This window comes from Mesitornis unicolor, unplaced genomic scaffold (genome assembly GCF_000695765.1).
Source record: "Mesitornis unicolor isolate BGI_N332 unplaced genomic scaffold, ASM69576v1 scaffold34250, whole genome shotgun sequence".
NCBI lineage: Eukaryota > Metazoa > Chordata > Aves > Mesitornithiformes > Mesitornithidae > Mesitornis > Mesitornis unicolor.
This window is the reverse complement of record NW_010160987.1, coordinates 3199-13265: the sequence shown is the minus strand read 5'-3', so window position 1 is coordinate 13265 and position 10067 is coordinate 3199. Positions and strand designations below refer to the sequence as shown.

At 40.7% G+C, this 10067-nt stretch overlaps 1 protein-coding gene across 1 annotated transcript; it reads right to left on the bottom strand.

Annotated features, from left to right (window-relative positions):
* Nucleotides 1-958: 958 nt before the first annotated feature.
* Nucleotides 959-8894, bottom strand: LOC104546288 (protein transport protein Sec31B-like; the record flags this gene model as incomplete). Its single annotated transcript, XM_010191646.1, has 8 exons — nt 8806-8894; nt 7203-7326; nt 6202-6397; nt 5318-5413; nt 4083-4223; nt 3435-3577; nt 3084-3183; nt 959-1120 (listed from the first exon to the last, which is right to left on the bottom strand). Coding segments are annotated over exons 1-8 (1041 nt in total), but the record flags the coding sequence as incomplete, so codon positions are not given.
* Nucleotides 8895-10067: the final 1173 nt, after the last annotated feature.

The following is a 10067-nucleotide window of genomic DNA, read 5'->3' as shown; positions in this document are numbered from 1 at the left end:
TATCTATCCAATTTTTCTGCAATTTTGAAGAGTGGAAGTGTGGCCCATGCACATGAAGAACGCACAGAAAGGCAATTCCCCATGGGTTAAATAAACCCTTAATCTCCTACAGCTGTTGCTTGATAAAGTATTTTCCTTGTCTTTCAAATCCTGTGAAACTGAACTCAGTCAGCTGTAAATGAATATATAACAGTTAAGCCAGCTCATATGTATTCTCTTAAAACCTGAATTGTGAGGCATTTGTTGGCTTGGAGAGAAGGTGGGAATTAAAAGACTAGACGCCAGCTTAAAACGAAAATTTTAGACAGTACTGACATTTAATCTGTTCAGAGTTTGCCCATGTATTCATTGGCTAAGTAATGAGTTTCAGAACCAAAATATTAACACACTCCAAGTTATAATCAGCTGACTTGAGGAAGATTTCTAATAGTAGCTTATAAACTACTTTTAAAACTTTGGGGGATTGGACTAGATGATCTTTTGAGGTCCCTTCCAATCCCTAACGTTCTGTGATTCTGTAAAAAGTCTCTTCTGAATTAATAAAGACTAGCATGTATTAATTAGTATTCATGTATTTAATATTAACCTAATGACAAGACAAGCTTGTTGTTCTAACAGGCGTGCTGTTATTTTTTAGTCTAGTAGTAATAACCATAAAACATACATAATATCAAAGCTACACTTGATCTTGTTCTCTTTACACGCTTTAATGGATTTTACAAGACATACTGAGACAGTTTTGTCAAGAGGCAATGTAGTCCCTTTGGGACTTGGTGGATATCAAGTCACCACACAGGTAGCTTCTGGTTCCCACACTATACAGCTGTATGTCCTGGTGGGTAGGACAGACTGCATCACTTCAAAATCATACTGTTACACATGCATGCTTCTAACACTCTCAGAAGTCAGGTGAGTAATCGCCAATCTGCCAAGCCATAACACAACCGTAGGACTTTACCTTGTCAGCCTGTGTCTTCTGCTGAGCTTCTAAGTTCCCACCCATAACAGAATAAATGTTGATCCACCCATCGAAAGTGGCAGCAGAGAAGACTGAAGGATTCCTAGGACACCACTGGACATCAAAGCACCACTGACTTCGAATGGGCAACTCGTAAACCACCTATCACAGAACGAAAGAAGGCAGAAGCACAACATGAATAGTCCACTGGCTTTCTTCAAATTACTCGCCCACAGCAAGCATGTCACACTTTATTTATATATCACCATTGTATACAAGTCTCTTATTTTTGCTTCTTGAAGGACATATTGCAACTGAGTTATAGCACATTGAGCACCAACAGCAGAAAGCTACAGAAAGCTGCTGTATGGCAGGATGGAAAAGCAACAAGTCAGTACCATCACACCTGCTGTTAACCAAGGGAGACACACCAGAAAACAACCCAAGAAAACCAGAAGCCGAAAAAGGCAAGAAGGTGTCATGAGAAAGAACACGTAAACAGAAAAAATAGTCTGGAATAACAAATTTCACAAGGAGAATAAAAGCCTACAGAAAAAAGTAGAGCAAAAAATAGGACTGTAATAGCTGCAGATGAACTATGAAGGATATTGCAGCTAACAAGTTTCTGGTCCAGCACTCAAAAATCCAAAGTTCAATTCATGGCCCAGTCATAGACTTCCTCCTGGCGTTGATCAACGCACTGACACAACCTTGACTTTGAACCTCTAGTTTGTAAAAGGAAGAGATTTCCTTTATTCCTCACAGGCACAAAACACAGAGAATCACAGCTTCCTTCTCTGTGGGAACATGCTCTGCGTTTTCTGTTCACAGCTATAAAACCTTGCATTTGCTTATATGAAAATCTAGATTGCTAAATTAAAAACCAAAATAAACCCCAAAACCAACACACACACACACAAAAACCCCCTCCAAACATCCCCAAAAAACAAAGAACCCAACCTTTCCTCCAAACTCACCAGATCAGCCATTCTGTGTAACTGTACTGTCCTTAGTATTGAAAACTTTCCCAATTTTTCTATCATCTGAAAATTTTCTGTTCCTTGGTACCAAGTCAAGAAGAGCCCCCTAACAATAGTTTGTGCATAACTGCCCAAGTTGAATTTGGACTCTGCAAAACTACAGCAACATGCATAGAGATGAGCCAGCTGAACTAAAACTGGTTTGATTTTGGTTTTTTTTTCCCACTAAAACACAGTGAAAATATTTTAGTAACAATCAAACTTCAGGAATGTTTCAGAGCCTGATTCTCTTCTAACCACGACATATCTGTACAGAGTGAAGACCAAATCACATAAAACCACAAGAGCAGCATTTCATGCATTTTATGAAAATGGATTCATTTTTTGCCATGCCTCCTAGGCAAAGGTGGTAAGCTAAGTTAAACTGACTTACGAAATTAATCTAGCCTGGATCTCCCAGCTGGACTTTGTTCAGTATTGTTAGAGTACTTTCCCCATGCTATCATCAGGATCAACTGCATGAGTTTTGTTCAAAGTTCAAAATTCAGTTTTATCCAAAATTTCAGCATTAAATGAGTAGATGTGCACAAAAAAGTTTTGACATGGTCCTATTTTAAATCAGATGATACCAAAATACTTCAAAGATGGGAATGTTGAGATACGTGACTAAATAAGCACATACATATGAACCTATTGTACTATGAATAAAGTTTATACACGTTTAATTATATCATTTCCCCTCTCAATGACCCTAACAAATGCTCCTCATTATCCTTCAAGTTTTCACTCCAAAAACTTAGTTTCTAGGAGAGAGGGAAGAAGAAGAAACAAATGGACACAGAGAACACTACAGGTGTGAACATAGCAGGAGTAATCGTAATTAGCTGAAACTAAGTTTTAGTTAAAGCTTTCTTCCCTCTATAATCTCTGGATCATATATCAGAAAAAAATTCTGCCTGTCTGTGTTGTTTTCAGTCTGGATATAGACAACACTCTCATTCACTCCAGACAGGAAGAGTGCAGAAGATATACTGGCAGAAATTATACTGGCACTCTACAGGGATACAGAGCAGGGACACATACATAGCATAGCACACAACTCTCCATAAAACAGACCATGTGTACTTATAGCTGTGGTTATGTACCTCCCCCACGCTTGGGTTCCAGCACAAGATCCGGTTGTCTTTGGCGCTACTCAACAGCAGTTCAGGGTCAGCCTGGCACCAAGAGACAGAGAGAACTCCCCTGAAATAGATCAGAAAGAAATCAGTCCTATTTCATACCCAGTCCACTCTCTCACTCTGTCACCAAGGAAGCAGCAGAAATCCTGCTTAAGCTCAGAAATGCTAGTTCTCATCTCTACCCTCAATCAGATTCATCCATAAAATAAAGCAAGCCTAGCAAAAAATCATAGTTCTCCTAGGTCCAGTCTCCCAGATGTCTGCCTTTCAAAGATGGAGATCCTTGAAAAAGCAACAGAAGAAGCAGGCCCTCACCTCGTGTGCCCTTCCAGCTGGCTCAAAGGAGAGGTGGCAAAACGTAAGTCCCATATTTGGATCACTGGCAAACGGTCATCCTCAGAGGAAAGGACTAGCTGGGTTGCAACTTCTGGATGCCAGGCCATTCCTGAGCAATGCATCTAGGGACAAAAATAGCATAGGCTGAAAATTCAGCAAAGCAAGCTGGCAATAGCACAAATGGCCCAGAGCCACATTATTCTCCACTTAACTCACCTGGAATGCTAAATATAAAGCAAATCTAGCAATCTCTTCCTGTAGAAAGTGAGTATTTCTACCTTGTCTACACAGCAAAAAACCCACTAACCATCAAGATGTTGAAAGACTAGTTCAAAGTTGATCTAGGAATACAGCTGATATTAAAATGCAGGAGGCTTCTCATAAATGAGCTGTGAACATGGAAACTGAATGCAAGGGTGCACTAAATTTTAGGAACAGGCAGGGGTCTTGTTTCTCCGTTTCATTAGGGAAAAAAGAAAGAAGCGCTTTGATTCTACAGTTCCAAGAGAACCAGCCCAAACAGCTCTCACAATAAAAACACCTGATCCCAAGAGCGTGTGCCACTGCTTTGCAGTCACGTGTGGCATGCTGTAAGCTAGTCAGAACCACAGTCTTTCCTCAACTTACTCTGTTGCTGTGGTCACTGACTTTGATGATAGGCTCATTCTTCCTGAGATCCCAAACCACAGCCTTGCCGCTGGGGTGAGCAGAGGACAGGATATGCTGCACCTGCCGATTCCAGGACACCACACTGATGTCTTCATGAGGCTGTCAAGATAGGAAAGGCCACGCATCCATGATTCCCATGTTGAGGGAATACTACAGAATTCTATCACTAGCTTAACTAAGCGATTTGAGGATATATAGATTCCTCTCTTCAATCACTGATAAACTAACCAGAAATAGCAGCACTGACCAGAACGACTAGCTAGCATGGAAAGTCCTTTACGCAGATTGTACGATGGACAGTCAAATTCTAGAGGCGAATGTCACCTGGAAAAGCACCTTTCCATTTTGGGAGCAGGTACTGGATTTTGCATTGGCCAAATGTGTCATAAATTTCTCAGTCCAGAGAAAACTGCAGCTGAGAGAACATAGATGCTTCTACCCTGACTCCTGGGATGAACTTAAATGGAAAGATGACCTTGTGCAACATTTCAGGAGTGCAGCGAGATGGAAAATGATGAAGCGCTCAAGGCTAATTGCCGTTACTGCGTCTACTGCAATGCACGAGATAGGCAAGGAGACAAATGGGAGGCTTATTGGAGGAAAAACTTGGCCTGCTTTTAGGCAAGTTTACAACGATTTTTTCACTTTCAGGAGTTGATTGCCTTGAATAATGTAATCAGCATCAGAAGATCAGAAGATCCTTTCTCTTCAAACTCAGGAAACATTATCTAGGAGTAATAGCCAAGGTGCATTAAATGGCTCACTGAGTTTGCTAGGGATATTACTTTCATGAGATATTAAAAGCTTCAGCTGAAGCCTGAAGTAAATTCATTCCTCAGAGAAGGTCCAATAAGCCTTCTTAATCCATCACACATGCCCCAGCTGGATCACAAGATAAACTGGTCAGTTACTTGATTCAAATCCACAAAGAGCTTACCCATCCATGCAAAGTGCATCCTTCCACAGCTTGTCAGCCTACCTCCCCTCCCCTTATAATACTCTTTCCACCTCCCCTGAATGAAGCTTATCAGTCAGTTCCGATTCATCTTTCTCCTGACAGACATCAAGGTCATTCTCCCTTCACAGACTGACTAGACCAGGATGACTCCACACACACACCCCCACACATCTTTTTGCCTTGCCTACTGATATGTAAAACTAAAGGGGTATTGCCCAGAGGAAAACTCGTTTACCTGTGATTTAGCCCCTGGAGTCATAGGCACACTGAAGTTATTCAGGTCCCAGATGAAAATTTCAGAATCGTTGGCTCCAGAAGCCAAGAGGTTACCCTATAGAAAAAACGAAAAGCTCACCTGAGTTTCACAGGAAAAGAGGACAGATTTAGTAAAAATAAATGTAAACAAAAATCTCAAAAGCTTCCAAAGTCAGAAAAGAGTTGCATTTTGCAGCCACTGGTAAGCAGATACTAACCAGATTATAAAACAGGCACATTTCTGGCCTCTGTGTCTTCAGCTGTGCCATGGTACAGACCTGTTTAAAATTATTCTAGCAAGATACATGTGCAGGTGGCTGGCATTATTCATCATGAAAGTCTTCCACAGGCCTGGAAGCTGCTGTCTCTGGCCAGCTGAACCTCTGCCTGTAACCTGGTACCAAAGACATTTCTTCTGAGAAGGTGCAGGGTTCCCACAAAGGTCTGCAGACAACTTTAAATTTGCCTTTGTGCTACCAGGAGAACTTGTGTTCTGTTCACTAGTTACTTACGTTGCAGACTCTCCAAGTGTGACCAGAGCCACTGAATCAGACACCAACTGAATAAATAAAAAAAAAAGTTCTGATTCCAAATGGGTGATGGTCTCCCATGTAACAGTATTACAACACACATTTTTACAGAGAAGTGAGGGAATTGATCAAGGTCACAGGGGAATTCGGTGGCAAAGCTGTGAACAGAACCCAAATATGAGTCCAAAACCAGTCTTGTGTAACAACTACCACACCTCTTTCAGTTCAAGAACTATTCATTCAGTTTATAAATCTCTATACACAAGGGAAAACCATATTTTTTTTAATAGGGAGTTAACTTTCATTTGGTTATAAGTATCTTAATGTTGCACACCTGGAAAGGGTTGAGGTCAAGAGCTCGAACAGGACCTGAATGCTTCTCTGTCTGCCCAATTACAGGTTCGCTTTTTGAAGCCAAGATACGGTGCACACTGTACATTGTCAGCACACCGTTATCCCCTCCACCAATGATCACTCCAGAGGACTCAGGGGACTCATTTCCAAAGTTACCCCAGATCAGCTTATGAAACCTAAAAAAAAGAAGAAAATAAAGCTGGCATAGGCCACAGTATTTGGTGGAAGTCAAGACACGCTCTGCAATACCAAAAACCACATCCATGTTCTGACCTATCAAACTCAACCATCAGTCTGCACCTTAAATAACCATTTCCCCTTGAAGATAACCATGGCTCTTACATGGAAGAAAAGAAACTATTTTCTTTCCAAAGACTTTTAAAGAAAACTTATAAAGGAAGAACTAGTCACTCTCTTTTTTTCTCTCCCCCCTCTTCCTCAAAATGTTTAGGACCTCATACAGAATTTGGTGGGAGAACTCCTCTGCCTTACACTACATAGAAAATTTGATTACAGGACTGCATGTCATCTTTTCCAGAGCTCTTACCTGAAAACTATGTTTTCTCACTGTAAAAGCTGCTAGTTACAAAACAAGGCTGCGTTTTACACTGGGTGGAAATGTCACCCACACTGATAAGCCTAAGAAATTGTCTTGCCTTAAAAAGCTGGAAGACAAGTTTCACTCTGCCTCTACTCTCTTCATTGTAAATCATTAGCTCCAGCAAATTCACGAGATGCAGAATGACCTTCCTGACTGACTACCACAGTAGTCCTTTCAGCCTTCTCCAATGGTCCAACTGCTGTACTTTTACACCCAGCATTATTTGTGTCTACAAAAATGTTCAATTCTTGAAGACAGAGGTCAACTGATCCAAAAGATCACTTTATACCCCAAAAATATGATCTCCTCTTCTCCCTTCTTGTAGCAGAAAAGTCCCTTTCAGTTCCACCGATTGATGCATCAGTATGAGTCTCTGGTACCTGTTTGAGGCAGGAAGCATTCCTTTCTGCTTCATGTCCAACGATGGATCCCTGAAGTCAACCTCGCAAATTTCCAAGGTGGCATTTGTACTGAAGGATGCATCCAGTTGTTGGGCAGATGTTCCTACCAGATGTACAAGGGCAAAACAAGTAGGCACTTTTTACAAGAGCACATGATACAAGAAGAGCAAGGCACTGGAAATCTGTTCTTCATGCTCAACACAACCTTGGTTGTGCCCATTCAAGGAGAGGACATGTTTGAATACCTCCGAAAGAAGAGAGAACAACTATGACAAAGGCTTTGAAAGAAATTAGAACTTCAAGATATTGTGGGCACCAGGGTCACTGTTGCACAAATACCTTTGTCTCTTGGGATAAATAGAATTCGTAGAGCCTTTTTCAAGCAGCCACAGCTTCTGATATTAAATCCTTATCTAAATCACAAATAAGTCGCATCACAAAAACCTGCTACAGGTATGATCCCAAATACTCCCGTAAACTTCTCCTCAAGCATGACCAGATGTCTTGATCAAACCAGCTAAAAGTTGGTCTACAGCAAAAGGTCTTCAACCTTAGTAGTCACGCAGTGGTGGCTTCCTTCCTTCTCCCTGACTTACAGAATAAAAGCCAAAAATAGATTTACCATTGCCTAATGGGACACTGCTAGGCAAATAGTCACCCAGTTACCACAGAGGTGCTTTGTAACTGCCTGTGGGCATGGAAGGTGCCCAAGAGACTATTAAAAAGCAGTACAAATTATGAAACGATGCAGTTTCTCATCTGAAGAAGACTGAAGCCAAGACCTTTGGTCCAACCAAAAGCCTGTCCTTATTAGAGAAACATAAAATACACTATCTACCCCAAAAATGGTAATGTTGCTTTTAAGGCAACAGATGAACCTTTGTCACTTTCTTTTGACAGTCATCCCTAAAAAAATAAAAGCAAGAAAACAATATGGCAGCACTGCACAACCCAGGGAGACAACCCAAGATGTTGGCTCCATCAGAGGCTAAACTCACCCACTGCCGACTCAGTGAATAGGGTGACTTTGTGCTTCAGGAAATAAAATTATTGTAACTATTGTGAATAACGAATATCACCATCAAAATGCAAATTTAAGGTTTTGCAGAAACCTTACAAATTGTATGAAAACTAAAACATGCAACTTCAGGGAGAAGAGATTTCGATGATTTGTCAAACCGTGTGATAATGACTGAAGATCAACAAAGTAAAAGTGACCTTAAATTAACACGATTAGAATCAACTTTTTTTTTTCCCCACAGACATACCAAGTAAGTAACATCATTTTGTTTTAATTTTTATAGATGTTGGAGTTCATACAGACTGAATCAGAAGTCACATCAAAAGAGCTATGCATTCACCCTTTGAAAAAAATCACTGGCTGAAGGTGTCAAAGGTAGCTATACAACTAATCCTCCACAGGTCACTTCAAAAAATCAATGAGGGCTGGAATGTTTTCAGGATATTGCTCTTAAGTTTTCCAGAGATCATTAAAGTGGCAATTGTTGAAAGTTAAAGCCAACACAACTCTACATAAAATGTGTCTTGTACTGTAATTTTCACAGCTCGTGAAGAACTTTACCTGTTGCTAGATAAATGGGGTGGTTGTTTGCTGGACTCCATGCCTGGACAGCTGTTCGCTCAATTTCCTTTAGCTTCATTTTCTAGGCTCTAGAAGAAATTTCACGCAGCGGTTAGAACAGCCCTATAAAGTCAACAGGAACATAATCACACCAGTAACAAAATATCCCCCTTACAAAGGTAACGTGAACAAATTGCTTTCAATAGAGAGAAGTCACTTGTTACTTCCTGAGCTAGTGAATACAGTTTTACAGAATGAATTAGGGTATTTTAGGATTAAAAAAATAAGTAAATACCACAACCAACCCCAGGTGACTGATCCAGATTTTCTTTCATTTATAGCTCTCTTTCAGTAAAAGGGAAGGGATCTAAATTAAACAACATACTCAGGTCCTCAGTCCAGGCTGGTTTAAATCAGCTGCAGAAATTAATTTAAACAAAAGTATTTGCAAAGCACTACTTGCTCTCTCTGAACAAGCTGACGTCAGTATACACATAGGAAAAAAGGGAACAGAAGGAATCCCAGGGCAAGCTAAATTCCAAGCAGAAAAGTGACGTGGCAACAGAAAACAAAGTGCAATGCTATCATGTACCGATTCAGTTAATGCACTTTGTTCTTGTTCCTCTGAGAAGTGAAAGGAAAAAATTAATTTGACTTTCTGCTTGAGTTTGTAAATTGTAGAAGGTGAGAAGAAGCAATCCAGAAGTAACTACTGGGTTTCAATCTCAGCTCTGACAGCAATTTGTTTTATTTAGTCTGGATAGATCAACTAACACCTGTAAAATGGGAACATCACTTCCGCAAGTCACTGGAGAGAGATTAGTTGGGCAATAATGTAGTGGGATAATCAGAAGTCAAACAACAGCAGGCAGCCAGGAGGTTGCAAAACTGAATATAAATACTAATTCTTGTTCTGTATAGGAACCCATTCTTGCTGAGGAGAAAGCACCCAGCATCTCTCCATCCCAGACTATGCCCAGGCCTTCTAGGCACGTCAGTAACATCAATGATGTGTGGACATACCATTGACAGGCTAGCAGGGTTACTCCCACGAGCAGTTCCTAAACCTTTCGAGCTTGGATGCAGCTCGAGCTAAACAGAGCTGTTAACTACACACTCAGATTATATCACTCTGAATAAAGTAAGACTGTCAGCAGGCAGCACAGCAAAACACAGCATCTTGCCAGCTCGCTGTAATTAACCTCTCTTGGTTACTTGACGCTGGTTTTGGTAGCCAGGCTGACAGTGAAACCACCATCTGC